The 15842-nt window shown below is 41.2% G+C and overlaps 1 protein-coding gene across 3 annotated transcripts in view; it reads left to right on the top strand.

Moving 5' to 3' along the window:
* Positions 1-15842, top strand: part of WDR70 (WD repeat domain 70) — a 298472-nt gene that overhangs the window by 74147 nt on the left and 208483 nt on the right. For all 3 annotated transcript variants that reach the window (XM_036280095.1, XM_036280098.1, XM_036280096.1), the window contains exon 8: positions 14210-14363. In XM_036280095.1, coding sequence (XP_036135988.1) covers positions 14210-14363 — 154 coding nt within the window. The remainder of the gene's footprint in view (positions 1-14209; positions 14364-15842) is intronic.

Genomic DNA, 15842 nt, shown 5'->3' with positions numbered 1-15842 from the left:
CTGAAAGTTGGGTGGGGCGGGGCCTCTGGGAATCACCAGGGCGGGGCTACCAGTGTGAGCCAGGTTGCTGGAGCCTCAGATATGGCGGCTGTCTGTCACCCAGGGAAGGGCTCACCAAGGGAACAAAGGCCCTCTGACAGCACGTCAGTCTAGGAGAAAGCTGCCTCTCCAGCCCTTGCTCCAATGCCAAACAGCTCAGTTCTTCCCTGTATGTCTCTGGTGCCTTTCAAGCTGCCTCCCCCACAATGGAGCCTAGAGGGTGTGAGTGTGAGTAAATCCATGTGTGGGCCCTTTAAGAGGAGCTGCCTGGGGCTCTGGCAGACTCATTCTCCCTGAGCCTCAGTTCCCGCTGGTTTTCCAGCCAGAAGTGATGGGGACTCTCTTCCTGGCACTGGAACCCTGAGCTGGGCACCTGGTGTGGGACGGGGACTCCTCAGTCCTCAGGGGGGCCTTCCCAGCCGAGGTGTCCTCCTGATTTTTATCCACTACACGTGGGTGTAGGACCAGCCCATCGCACCTCCATCCCTCCTACCAGTCTGGATGTGGCTGCTGCTTTAATTCCGTAGTTGTAGGGCTTCCATTCAGCTCGATGTCAGGCTGCTTTAAATGATGGTTGTTCTGTAGTTTAGTTGTAACTTTGATGTGGTTGTAGGAGGACACAATACCGCGTTTATCCACGCTGTCATCTTGACTGGAAGTCGATTTTTTTTTTTTTTTTAATGATGTTTTTCTCACTGTTAGACTGGGGCTGTGGGGTTTTGGGCTGAAGATGACAGAGGTGAAGTTTCCTTCTTATCACATATCACGGGTCCATGCTATCGTGTTTTTTTTTTTTTTAAATCTTCACTCGAGGACACTTTTTGCATTTATCTTCAGATAGAGCAGGAAGGAGAGAGGGAGGAAAGAGAGAGACATTGATGTGAGAGATACACATCAACTGGTTGCCACCTGCACAACCCCAACCGTTGCCTCAAGGTACGTGCCCTTCGTGGAATCGAACTCGGGACTGTCTGGTCCACGGGCCGACGCTCTAACTGCTGAGCAAACCGGCCAGGGCTGTTTTGTTTTGTAATATTTTTTCTTTATTGATTTATGAGAGAGAGGAAGGGGGAGAGAGAGAGAAATATCGATGAGAGAGAACATTGATTGGTCGCCTCCTGCATGACCCCCACTGGAGACTGGACCCACAACATGGGCATGTGTCCTGACCGGGAATCGAACCGGCGACCTCTTGGTGCAAGGGTTGATGCTCAGCTGCTAAGGCTGATAAGTCTGTTGTCTTGTTTTAAGTTTCTCCACTGTAAAGTTACTTTTTCCTCTTCTTTCCATATGCGAATTCTTTGGATGGAAGTTAATGAATGCTGCTCACTCTTGGGAGAGTGGAAAAATTAAGCTTTACATGCTTTCAAAAGTGGTATTTACATAAACTACTTGGAATTCTTCTATACGGAAGAATTGCCTTTTCCCCATTTATTTATTTATTTAACCAGTTTTTGTTGTTTTGTTTTGCTTTACATAACAAAATTGCTTACTGGCTATTTCATACCTCGGGTTGTAAGCCACTACTAATATTATGTTACTTAATTTGTTGGTTTCTGTTCTTTCAGTTTGGCTCTTAGGTTCCTTTTAATTTTTTATGTTTTTGAGTACTTCCTTACTTTTTGGTACTAAAAGTTGCTTCAGACTCATCTTGTGTTTTTTCCTGCCCCAGTCCTACAATCGGTCAGAGTTCCTAGGAGAATGGTATCAGAAAACAGGAGCAAGGTTCTTGGTGTGCTTGTTGCCCTTGCGGTGTCACTGCTTTTAGGCCTCAGACGACAGAGCTAGAAGGATATGCACGTATACTAAACTGTATATACACTAGAGCTATAATTGTTTCTTTATCCTTTTGCATCTATTTTAAGCTAAACAGGCATTCAGACTCTCGTCTCTGACTCTAACCCAGTGTATGTTGGTTCATTCTAGCCTTCCCTTTCCTGCCTCCTCGGAACCCTCCAACTTTCCGACAGTGAGAAACCTCACTCCCACCACCCACCCATATGTGTACGTGTTTAACCCCAGTATACATGTAATACCGTTTCAGAATTGTGACTCTGTATCCCTGTTCCATTTTATTTTATTTTATTTATTTATTTATTTTTATCCTCACCCGAGGATATTTTTCCATTTTTTGTACAGATAGAGTGGGAGGGAGAGAGTGGAAGGGAGAGAGAGAGAGAAACATCGACGTGAAAGGGACACATCGAGTGGCTGCCACCCGCACGACCAACCAGGGCCGGGGACAAATTGCAACCGAAGTACATGCCCTTAGCGGGAACCGAACCCGGGTCTCTCCGGTCCGCAGGCCGACGCTCTAACCGCTGAGCCAAACTGGCCAGGGCTCCCTGTTCCATTTTAAATTTAACATTGCAGAATGTTTACTTACTGTCTTTGAATTTTGAACTCAAATTTAAATATAGAACAACATATTCTTGAGAAAAGACTTAACTGGTCAAAACCAGGGGTTGGCAAAATATTTCTGTAAAGGGTATCATAGTAAGTATTTTAGGCCTTGTAAGCCACAAATCACTTTTTAAAAATTACCATTATATGCCTGTCTGTATTATATAATATTAAATTGGGTTCACATTAATTTTTTAAATAAAGAGAAAGTGCAATATTATAGGTATTTACATTTTTGGGTTCAATTTCATTGTCATCATTTGTTAGCACATCATTCCAGTTTTTGATTCTGACATCCAACAGATTAATGATCAATCCTTGTTTTTTTGCTAGTTACCAATTTGATAAATTGTCATTCAATCAATAACTTGAATATGGAGTCAGATTTTGATATGCCACTAGAAGCCTTTCTTTATTTTGACATTGATCTGTTAAACAACTTTTTGATTCAATTATTACTCATATGAGGATCCATGTATACGTATAACTCAGCTAAATTCCTCCTTAACTCTTTTGTCACCCATGTACATTTTTCTTATATCATTTGCCAAAAAATCTTCAGGGAATTTGTTGACTGTCTTGAAGACATAAAAGCACAGGATGCTGTTTTCAGACCATCTCCTCACCTGAAATAGCAGATGTCAGAATTTGGCTGATATCCAAGAGGCAGCATTATGGTGAATAAGTGGGTGTCAAAGAGGTTTTCACACACAAAGGACCCCCATAGCCATTCAGGAGGGGAGGTAGGAGTCCTAGGTATAGGAGTAAGACTGACGTGATGTGTTGTGGATTTGGGGTACCTGTGATGAATTTCTCTAAAGGACTCTTTGGTGCTGCAATATTTTTGACCTTGTTGTCACTTCCTTGGGACACCTTAAAAAGGCTGATGTTAAATGTTTTCTTGATCTGCCATTATGAAAAAGTGGTTTTTAAAAAGTGCTGTTCTTTTGTTGTTGCTCAACCTCTTTATGATGCATCTTCTATTTTTGGTGTTTTGAAGTCTATTTAATAATTTGTTTGCACTTTTGCCCAGCATCAATATTAGATTTGTGGATGTCTACTTTTTAAAGTTTTCCTTTGTCCCATTTAGTGAAAATCAGTACCATATTTTTTCTCATCCAGTCTGCTAGTCATCTTTTATTGTCTTACAGATTCTCAAGAATTTACTTATGTAGGTTTGAGTCAGAATCCTTGGGGTCGCAAACCCTTCCTTCAGTTGTATCCTCTATACAAGAAAAAATGTCGATGGAGTAAAATTTTTCATAAAATATTAAGAAATTTTGGATTATTTAGGTAACCCAAGATAAAAGTTCTCTTTTTCCCACTTAAAAATGACTACTCTCAATTCCCTCTTTTTAAAACATTTTAATTAAGTAGTACATGTTAATTTCTCATAACAGAAATGAAAACATTACAGGGAAAACTAAAGTTCTTCCTTGATTATCTTCATTTTAATCTCTTTCCTAGGTGTTATCACTGTTTTCATTATGGTGTATATTCATTGAGGTTTTTCCAGGCAGTTACCAACAAATATTTGTACCTATCAAAGAACAGTATGTACTTTATTTTGTTTTCACAAGTGGTATCAGATTTTTGTTGAAGTACAAATTGAAAATAATGGACTACTATTCATAATACATGGAGTTTCTACAAGTCAATAAAGAAAAGGATATTTGGAAATTAAAACTGGGTCAAAGGCCCTGGCCGGTTTGGCTCAGCGGTTAGAGCGTCGGCCTGCGGTCCTGAGAGACCCGGGTTCGGTTCCTGCTAAGGGCATGTACCTCGGTTGCAGTTTGTCCCCGGCCCTGGTCGGTTGTGCGGGTGGCAGCCACTCGATGTGTCCCTTTCACGTCGATGTTTCTCTCTCTCTCTCTGTTCCTCTCTCTCCCCCCCACTCTACCTGAACAAAAAACGGAAAAATGTACTCGGGTGAGGATTAAAAAAAAAAACTGGGTCAAAGTAAGCAAACTGACTGACGCATAGTAGAAGAAATGCAAGTGGCCAATAAACATGAAAAAGGATACTCAACTTCACTAACAGTCAAAGAAGGAAAAATTAAAATGCTAGTTCAGTATCACCTGTCATCTATAAGACTGGCATCGATGAAAAAGATCACACTGTCCAGTGTGGGGAGGAGGTAAGGTGGCCTATCAGTTACTAAATTTTTTTTCCCACAGGTCAATTTGGTAATATCTATCAAGGTGTAAAATGTGAACTCTGAAGACAAGATTTGGAGGCATTGTTGGTAGGAATGTAAATTGGCATCATTTTATGGAGGGCAATTTGGTATTATCTTCCAGATTACAAACACAGGTACTCTATGAACCAGTAACCCACTTTTAGGAACTTCTCTGTAGCTATTTCCACATATGGAAATAACCAAGGAATAAGTTTATTTATTGCAGCAGTGCATATAATAGCAACAGATATGTTTTCTTGAATCTTATTTTTAGCACAAAAACAATGACAGTCTAAAAATATCCTTTTCCCCCCATAAAAACAATTCACTGCTATATTATTTGCTGTTTATGCTCTAGAACAGTGATTGGCAAATTAGGACCACAGGGCCAAATCCAGTTCATGGCCTTTTTATATGGCACTGGAACTCAGCATTTTACAATTTAAAGGACTGTAGAACAAAATGCAACAAAGAATATATGACAGACATTATATATGGCCTGCAAAGCTTAAACTATTTACTTTCTAGAAAAAGTTTGCTGACCCCTACTCTAGAACCTCTTCACAACCCGCTTGTTATTTTACTCTCCTTGCCTGGTGGTAAACAGGGTGAATAGGTTCTTACATCTTCTCACGCCCTCAAACAGAATATCTTGTAACGAGTGGAATGAGCCTGTGGGCTGAGGGATTTTCCAGGGGGCTAGGTCTGAGAATGGTCCTAATAGGAGGGCATCCTCTCTGTGATGGATGCTCTGTTTCAGGGCAGCTCTTCTGTTAGGTTTCTGACTGATTGGTACATCTTTGTTTTGTCAACTCCTGTGTCACTTACTGAACATTCTTTTCAGCTGCCAGCTGTCTAATGTGATAACTCTTTCCATAAGGGCAGCCTTTCTACTTGGAGAACCTACTACCCTAGGAATTCATGGTTTATGGGGTATTTTCACATGAGGCTGTTGTACCCTATTGGGGAGGTGTTTTGCTAATAACTCTGGTCCTTTTTTAGCAGAAATTTCTGAATCGTTTCTACCTTTTGGTTTCCAATTCTTATATTTCTCCCCTCAGATAATCTTAAGGAGACCTTGGAAATAAAGAGTAATAATAATAGCAACTACTTGTTTCACGTGCTGTGCGAAGTACTTCTATGTGCGCCATTTTCAGTTCTCACTCAGTCTTATAAGTACGATTTCCGCTGGGTTTTCAGTGGAGGAAACCAGAACTCAGCAAAGCTGTCCAGCTCGTACATGAACTCTGTGTCTCGCTCAGGAGCAGCTCTGCAGAGTGCTGCCATCTATACCGTCCACTAACTTTCCAGAAAAATGGGGAGACCGAGGCTCGTGGGGCTGAAAGGCTTGCTCATCATCCCACAGCTAGTTAGCAGCAGAGCGAGGCCTTGAATCCCTGGCCTCCTGACTCACATTCCGGTGTGCTTTTCACTACATCAGGACACCTTGGCTCCTGAGCCCCAAGTGACAGCCCCAAACAGCTGTGTTTATCTGTCTTGCATGTCTCAGCTTGTTTTGCTAGCGGAGCAAAAACTACTTAAAAGGATCCTCAATCCTCACCTTTCCACTCCCCTCCACTTACATTCATGTACTCCCCCTCGCCCCATGAATAACTTTACAGAAAGTATTGTGCAATGTCACTAAGCCTTCCTCTGGTGGCAGTTAGTCCCCGAGAGAACATGCACTTCCTCATGACTCCAGTTGACTGTCAGGATTGGCTTTCCCTCTCTTCTCTTTGATCGGAATCTTAGTTGTTTAGGCAGGAATTTGTGGAGCAGATGCTACACCCCTAGAACAAGCCCTTTAATTCTCCTTAGTACTGTGTCTAATAACTCTTAATCCTGCCCTTTTAACTCTGTGGCTAGCAGAATCAAGAGCGAAGTGGAACAGGAATGGTGAGCTTGCTGCTGAACGCTTCATTTTCATGTTGGCAAAGAGAGCACGTGAGAGCAGCGAGGCAGAGCGAACCTTAGGTTCTCCTATGAAGCTAAAAAAGCAAGGTGAAGGTTAGCGTGGGTCGCTGAGATCTGGTATCTCCTTCCAGCCATAAAGAGAGCAGTTTGGGAGAGCAGATAGCCAGAGAAATGGAACCGCTGACTCTTTGTACTGCCTTGTCATCTTAAATTTCACTGTTATTTTAGATTTTCCTTCCCCTTTTGAAATTAACATAATTCCTCAGAGAAAACAAAACAATCACTTATAATACTGGATCTTTTATAGTTAGTGAAGAAAATAAAGACTTGCTCCAAACGGGAGTACTGTAAACAAAGATATATATTGTGAACTAACGGGTTCATTCTATTTCTGCTCTACAAGACCTTGAGTTAGCAGTCTGAACTATCTAATTATCAAAGAGCTGACCTGTTTATTTATATATAAAAAATATTGGACCTAACAGCCTATAATTTTTCTCAGTTCCTAATTAATCACTTAACATTTGGGTCTGTTTAGGAGAGAGAAGTCACAGTAATTTGAACAGGGGAAGTTTATAACACAGAATTACTAACTGTAACGGGATTGGAGTCATGAGGGATTGGCTAGTGAAAAGTAAACTCTAAAGCCTGTAGGAATAGCAGATAAAAGGAACAGCCGCTACCCCTAGGGCAGAGATGGAGCCTTCGAGAGAGAGGCCTCCAAGACTCAGATCCGGACCTTACTTGAGAGGGCAGTGTTGGGGCTCACTGAATGATAGAGAGGCCACTGTGCTGCTGTGACAGCAGAACTTGCCAGAAACCTGTTTCATCAGGGTCCCCCTGCTGCAAAACCACGGAGTAGGTGCTGGGGGAAGCTCCTGGTGCTGCCAGATGCGGACTGCTGTGCACTTCAGGAGCCTGACAGTGCAGGAGCGAAACAAACAGGAGCCAGACACCGGAGAAGGTGTGTGCAGTGCAGGAGCCCACCGGGAGGGGCGCTGTTGTGTGCAGTGCAGGAGCCCACCGGGAGGGGCGCTGTCGTGTGCAGTGCAGGAGCCCACCCGCAGGGGCGCTGTCGTGTGCAGTGCAGGAGCCCACCGGGAGGAGCCTCCAGACCATGAAGAAGATTCTTCCTCCTGCGCTTCTTCTCCAGCACCCTCTACCCACAGAAATGAACTTCGTGGGAACTGGCAAAGGAAAAACCTTTGAAGGGCACAAATCCACTTTTGCAGAACAGGCAGCAAAGGTTGAATTTGGAGCTGAGAGACATGGACAATTGAAACAATTGATTAAACTTTTACTTTTATATCTTATTATTGGTGCTTCCTTCTGGACTTACATTTAAATTTGGGTCTCTGGTCTGAATTTTGCTGAGGACCTCATTCCTACCCAGGATTTGAGGAAGGGTGCCACTCGGCCAGAGGGGCTTTTCTTTTTTTAGGAAGGAAGGGCCCAGGCAGTAGCCCCACCTTTGCCTTTCTAGGTTCCCTTTTCATAAACATCTGGTTTGGGAGCTTCAGTTTCTCGTTTACCTGGACACTTGGATCTTGGGCATGTGGTGAAATTCCTCACATTGTCATGTTCTAACCGCAGAGCCCACGCAGATCTTTGTGTCGGTTATCTTTGCCACTGGAGGTAGTACTGTGAATTAGTACGTTAAGAATGGCTTTTCAAAGAAGAAACATTTCAAAAACTACCAGCTAGAATTTCAGCATTTCAGGAGACATGGTCAGTATAAATTTTGAACAGCAGTTTCTAGTTAGTGGTGGCTATGCAGAAAGGCAGCATTGGTAAGTATTGGATTTGGATTTGGTAACCAATCAGGAAGAATAACACTACTGAGACCTAGCCAGACACACATGAATTTTTATTTTATATATATTTTTTTCTTTCTAGGGGGCAAAATCATTTTCTGAAATACCCATTTATTTCTCAGCCTTGAAATTATAGACTTAGAAAGTAAATTGGACTAAATAACCTAAAATTTTGTTAAAATGGTCTTACTGCTGGGGTTTATTTTGAGATTGATTTAGGATAAATCATAAAGTAAGCTATGCAGACAGCTTTAAAAGAGATGTTTTCTTAAATTTTTGATAGAGAAATTTTATGTTTGGGACTTTGATCATTAAATTGGTTCTCCACAAGGATTCTTTATATGTCTGTTACTGGTATCTATTTAAGGCGTATACATTCTTGCTTTAAATTCTTATTTGGGGATTTCCTTCTGGAGAGCATGACACCTATGACCTATAACTCAAACATTGCTCTGTTGTGATAGTTTACCATGCTGTCTCTGAAGAATGTCATAGACTGTATTTTTTTTAGCAAGGTAAATGAGAAGTTTTTACCTAATGAGTTTATTTTCACAGTCTTTCTAAATTTGTGACAGAAAATCACATTTAGGGGTTACACAGTGACTTTTTTTATTTTTTTTATTATTTTTTATTTTTTATCATCCTCACCCGAGGACATTTTTCCATTTTTTGTTCAGGTAGAGTGGGAGGGAGAGAGAGGAACAGAGAGAGAGAGAAACATCGATGTGAAAGGGACACATCGAGTGGCTGCCACCCGCACGACCAACCAGGGCCAGGGACAAACTGCAACCGATGTATGTGCCCTTAGCGGGAACCGAACCTGGGTCTCTCCGGACCACAGGCCGACGCTCTAACCGCTGAGCCAAACCGGCCAGGGCCACAGTGACTTTTTTAATACTAGCAGTATTGTCCAAATTTTATAGATCTTATTAGATTTTTTCTTTTGTTTAAATCAACATTTTACTTTGTATTTCATTTTCATCTATTTTCTGAGGCCGTAAGAATCTGCTGTTCTTCCCAAGTTACAATTGTTTTATATTTATTTCATATTGTTAACGGCTGCACTGTTCAGTGCACTAAGCCACCAGCCTGTGTGACTGTTCAAATTAAAATCAAGTAAAATTAAAAACTAAGTTTCTTAGTTGCAGTACTCATATGCCAAATATTGTATTCCATTGTATGCATGTACCAAAGCTTTTTCATCCACTCATCTGCTGATAGATACTTGGGTTGTTTCCAGATCTTAGCTATTGTCAATAGTGCTGCTATGAACATAGGGGTGCATGTATTCTTTCTGATTGATGTTTTAGGTATTCTTAGGATATATTCCTAGAAGTGGGATCACAGAGTCAAATGACAGTTCCATTTTTAATTTTTTGAGGAAATTCCGTACTGTTTTCCATTGTGGCTGTACCAATGTGCATTCCCACCAGCAATGTACTAGGGTGCCTTTTTCATCCTTGCCAGCACTCGTTGTTTGTATAACATATAGTTTAATAACAGACTTAAAGTCTATTAAAAATTAGTACTTTTACCTTTGCATTGACTCTTCACAGTTAATGCAAAACCTTAGGACATTTGCTGTATGTAACGACATTTATCCCCTCCTACACTTTTACAGTGTTTTCATGTATTTCAGTTTTACGTATGCGTATGTGAATGTGTATGCATTTAAAATTCCATCCGATGTCATTATTTTATGCACTCAATATTCATTGAGATTTACTTATATATTCCTTTCTGTTCTTCCTCATATCATACTGTGTCTCTTTGTTTTTATTTGGGATCATTTTCTCTCTTCCTGAAGAACTCTTAGTAGTAATATAGTTGACTGCTGATACATTTTTTAGTTTATATTTTCTGAAAATGTTTATTTTTTCTTTATATTTAGTGATTCTATAATTCTGTCTAGATAGTTATTTTTATGTGGAACTTTGAAGACATCATTGCATTGTCTTTTGAGTTTTGTTGTTTCTGTTAAGTTTATTTTTACTCTTTTGAAGGAATTTTAATTTTCCTACTCTGGCTGTTTTTAAGGTTTTATATTTGTCTTTGATTTTTAGCAGTTTTACTATGATGTGCCTGGGTGTGGTGTTCTGTTACCCTTCCGGGTTTATAGTACTTATTGAATCTCTGGGTTAGTGTCTTTTATTTTCCCCAAAATCTTGACAGTCATCTGTTCACATATTTTTTCTCCTTCTATTCTGTAATTTTTTTTTTTTATCCTCACCGGAGGACATTTTTCATTTTTTGTTCAGATAGAGTGGGGAGGGAGAGAGAGAGAGAGAAACATGGACGTGAAAGGGACACATCGAGTGGTCGCCACTCACACAACCCAATCAGGGCCGGGGACAAACTGCAACCGAGGTACATGCCCTTAGCGGGAACCGAACCGGTGTCTCTCTGGACCGCAGGCCGATGCTCTACTGCTGAGCCAAACTGGCCAGGGCCCATTCTGTAATTTTGATATGAGATCTTTGCATCATCTCATATGTATTTTTTTCTGTGTTTTTCACCATACTTCAGCCTAAAATGTATGTTTTAATCATTAATTCTCTGCAATTAAACCCATCTACTGGTTCTAAATTTTAGTTATTGTATTTTTAATTCTAGAGTTATTGGAGTTGTTGTATTTTTCATTCTAGAATTGACTTTTAGTTCTATGTATACATTCTCTACCTGTAATTTATTTTCTTATAGTTATTTAAAATTCCATGGCTCATAAGTTCATTATCTGGTTCTCCCAATTTCTGTGAACTTGGATACTTTTTTCCCCCCTTTTACTACCTCTAACTGAAATTTAGTATTTCCTTTAACAAAGTCACGGGTGTACCTGCAAATTTCATGTGCTTTTATATTACATTACCATTGTAACAGATATATTGAAATGTATTTATATATTGTATTCTCATCACTGCTTTGAAATTACAGTAGTTATTAGTCCTGCCGGTAGTTGTAGTTACTTGATCATAAGTACAAAAACCCAAATATTATGTCACAAATTAAAAATATATATATTTATAGTTATATTCTTTTTTTTTTTTATCCTCACCCGAGGACATTTTTCGTTCAGATAGAGTGGGAGGGAGAGAGAGGAAGAGAGAGAGAGAGAGAAACATTGACCTGAAAGGTACACATCGAGTGGCTGCCACCCTCATGACCAACCAGGGCCGGGGACAAACTGCAACTGAAGTACATGCCCTTAGTGGGAACCGAACCCGAGTCTCTCTGGACCGCAGGCTGACGCTCTAACCACTGAGCCAAACCGACCAGGGCTATAGTTATATTCTTTATAACTGGTTTCTACTGTATGCCTATGTATTTTTAAAGTGTGTTTTAAAAACATAATAAGAAGAGATCCACAGACTTCAGAGTACAAATGGTCTAGGCACAAGAAATGGTTCTATGCGATATAGGTCAGATTGTGTCATTCCTCATTCAAAACGCTCCAGTGGGTTTTCTCTCATTTTTTCTGAGAGAGAGGGCCAGGGTCCTGTTGGTGGCTTAAATGGCTCTCTGTGATCTCCACCACTTCACTTGCTGCATGCTAACCTTATCTCCGGCTCCTGCCCTTCTTGCTCCTCTGTCATAGCCACATGGGGAAAACGCCAGGTACACTTTTGCTGCGTGTCCTCTCTAGTAGCTGTTCCTTCTTCTTGGAACACTTATTCAGATACCTCCCTCGCCTGCTCCCTCACTTCCTTCACAGCCTACTTAATCACTTCTTGACCACTCTAGTTAACATTTTTATCCCTGCCCCTTGGGACACGCTATCTGCCTTTTCTATTCTATTTTACACCATACATTTATTATAGTTCTTACTTATTCATTAGTTTAGTATTGATTTTGGGAGGGAGGTTCTCTATGGGCCTGTGTTGGACTTCATTAACAGCAGTAGTTAGCTCAACTTTGGAGAGTTGATTTTGGCCCCCTGCATAATTTTGATCCTTTCTACCAGTGATATTTCATTTATAAGCCTATTGCATTACCAATGGGGTAGATGATGACAAAAGCTTGGTCAGCTGAATTGCTTGTTCATTACTTCTTTCGAGGTTGATGCTATTTGGGTTTAACATGTGATACAGAGAGCTTCATACTTGGTGTCCGCTTTCATACATCTGTCCACATGCATCTTCCCAACATCTTATCTCCATTTTTTAATATTTTCTAGGCTTTATCTCTTATTTTCTATATGGCATGTTTCTTATCAATGTACTTGCTACTTCTTGAAGACCTGATTCAATTAATAAGATGTCGTGGAGATCATGGACCAGAATGAATTTCTTTGGATTGTTCAGATGGCCCAGGTCCTTTGGTCTATGTTAAGACAAAGTGCCAGGAAATTAACATAGCCCTGGTTCAAGCATGTATGCTGCTGTTGGTCGCACATGAATGTAAACCGCTTTTGGTCTTCCTGCCTAATAGAAATAGAAAAACACACTTTACCAGATGGGTGACTGCATACTGCTTGGCTGACACAGACCAATAACCCTATTGTTAATGCTGCTGAAGAGGACCTCTGGCCTTCACACTGTAGTCTGCAATTGGTGATTAATTGACCTCAGCCGTTCATTGTCTTCATGCTATTGACTGTCCCTAGCAATAACCATACAATTGTATAATCCTTTTAATGACTGCTTTTCCTATACTTCTCAAATGCCTGAAAAGCTGCACCAGCTAGTGCCTTCCATTTCACCAACAAAATGTCGACATTGCTGTTGTATTGCTACAGCCTGTCTGGCGCTGTCTGCCATCAGAGACGGTGCCTTACTGCTGGCCAGCAGTGATGGGTACCGCTCCACATTCTCATTTGGGAGTCAGCTCCATAGGACCACTTTTGATACCAACTCCTTCAGGTCAGCTTCCCTGCATACATACTTTGAAACTTCAGTATTTGCCTGCAGGAGACGTTTTGAGGAGTGCTTCTGCCCCATGAGAGAAGGCGCCAGGGAACTAGCATTACGAACATGGAGAACTTGAACCGCCATGTAATCGCTAGAGCAGCCTCCACTGATCCTACAGGGAGAGCTGAAGTGGGAATAATCTTTCCAAGATATCCCACATTGAAACAGAGGGCTGGGCCGTTTTACTGCTTGTCCACCAGTCGTTGAATGAGGGCTGTTTTGGAGGGGTAACATAACCTTGGGTGAGGGAGTTCTCTGCAACTAGGGAAGTTCCTTAGGATTCAGTTGTGAGCCATCAGCAGACCGAATCCTGGAAGCTGGGGTAATGAGTTCTTACGTCCTGAAGAGGTAGATCTTCACCACAGCATTCAGCACAGCCACAGTGGCAGGATCAGTGGAGTGGTGAGGGTGGAGAGGATACTATAGTGCTAGAGAAATAGAGAAGATAAAAACGTGTTCAAATAACCTACCTGTGAAGGGGAGGAGAGAGAGGATAGACGTTCCCAAGGAGATGGGAAAGGACGGAGTCCAGCAAGTAGGTAGCAGATTTACCTCGTGCAGGCAGGGGTTCATTTCCAGTATTGTAATCAAAGAGAAGGAAGAGGAGAGTCCAGATGCAGGTAAGTTTATAGCATTAATGGGAGGACATTGAGGCAGTTCGTACTTGTTGCTTCTGGGAAAAAGTGGGAAAAATCAACAGCTGGAAGAGGGGGAGTTGGCTGGGTTAAGAATTTCAAGTGAGTAGAGGAGATTTTGGTAGATTGCTGTGGAGAGTGGGAGGAGAGAACAGGTTGGCCACTGGTGGTGAGGGTGCATTTGAGGCTGATGTTCCTGATTTTGTAGAATTTTCCGTTTGTGTAGTTGTGTGATTTTTTTTCCTCTGGAAGTGCTTACTGTGGTTAAAGTAGAAAAATGTTCAGTGTCTTACCAGACTACTTTCTTTTTCTTTTGCATAGCCATCAGATCAAGTCATTACAGTATAGTAACACAGGAGACATGATTCTTGTTGTGTCTGGAAGCTCTCAAGCCAAGGTGATTGACAGAGATGGTTTTGAAGTAATGGAATGTATAAAAGGAGACCAGTATATTGTGGACATGGCCAACACCAAGGTAAGCAGTAAACAGAGTATTTTAGTGAATTTAATTAATTCGGCACACATTTATTCACAATTTGTTTGAGTTGTCATAATTCACTGCAAAAGTTAGTGTCTTGGTTTACACAATTTATCATTTTTCACAAGCCTGTGGATTGACCTGGAATTTCTGTTTCATATAGTGTCATCTGGGGCACTAGGATGGTTATAAGGTCCAAATAGCCTCACTTACATGGGTTTATGGTTGGTACTCTACCCCGTGTCATCTTTTTTTCTCTCCCTCTTCTCCACTTTCCCTCCCTCTACCCCTTGCTTTTCCCTTGTCTAGTTTGGGATTTCTCATAGTGGGGTTTGACTTCTTGATTGATGACTGGGTTCCATGAAGGATGACGTGAAACTTCAGATTCCTTAAGGTCTGGCTTCAAGTCTGTGTCACATCATAGGGATAGTCCAAATTTGGGGAGACAGGAGATAGACTGTGAATGTCAACATCACATTTAAAATATCGTGTGGGGTAGGAGATATGGATGCAGCTGTCTTTGGAAACACAGTCTACCACAAACCTACTATGGACTAGGCTTTAGGGCAAAAAGCAAAGGTGGTCTCATCAGCCTTTTTTATATAAGGATTTTTAGTAGGATAATGATGTTTTTTATTTCTTTTTTTTTTTTATCCTCACCCAAGGACATTTTTCCATTTTTTGTTCAGATAGAGTGGGAGGGAGAGAGAGAAAGAGAGGGAGAGAAAGAGAAAAAAACATCAACGTGAAAGGGACACATCGAGTGGCTGCCACCTGCATGACCAACCAGGGCTGGGGACAAACTGCAACCGAGGTATGTGCCCTTAGCGGGAACCGAACCCAGGTCTTTCTGGACCACAGGCCGATGCTCTAACCACTGAGCCAAACCAGCCAGGGCAGGGTAATGATGTTTTAAAATTAATGTATAAGCATATTAAATATCAATTAATTATAGCCACAATAATGTTATAAAACTTAATGGCTTATTTATAAGTGCTAACATATCTGTGGATCAGCTGCTCTTGGCTAGGTTTGGCTTTAAGCTGCAGGTAGAGTTTAGGTTTGTTCTGTGTGTCTCTGTTCCTTCTTGCACTGGAGGACTATGTGAAGGCATGTTTTTCTCGTGGTGATGGGAAAAACACAAGAAGGAAACCCCAACTCTGGAAGCACATTTCAAGCCTTTGCTAATATCATGTCCACAAACTTTCTGTTGACCAGTGCAAATCACATGACCATGGGTAACATCAGTACAGTGGAGAAATATGTCTAGTCTTTATTGAGAGGAACTGTAGATGCGGGAAGGCTGGTGGTTTGGGAATAACATAATCTACCACACCTATGTTAAAATGTCTGTGGATATTACTGATGCAGAATTTTGAGCCTTTATTTTAATTCTGGTGTTTACTCTTTCTCCCCCTGGCTAGTACCTTTTCTGATACACTAATCCTCATGGTTTGTGCCCATGAGATTAAGAAA

This window comes from Molossus molossus, unplaced genomic scaffold (assembly GCF_014108415.1).
Source record: "Molossus molossus isolate mMolMol1 unplaced genomic scaffold, mMolMol1.p scaffold_m16_p_3, whole genome shotgun sequence".
NCBI classification, from domain to species: Eukaryota; Metazoa; Chordata; class Mammalia; order Chiroptera; family Molossidae; genus Molossus; species Molossus molossus.
Note: the sequence above shows the minus strand (reverse complement) of the source record. Positions and strands in the feature narration are given on the sequence as shown.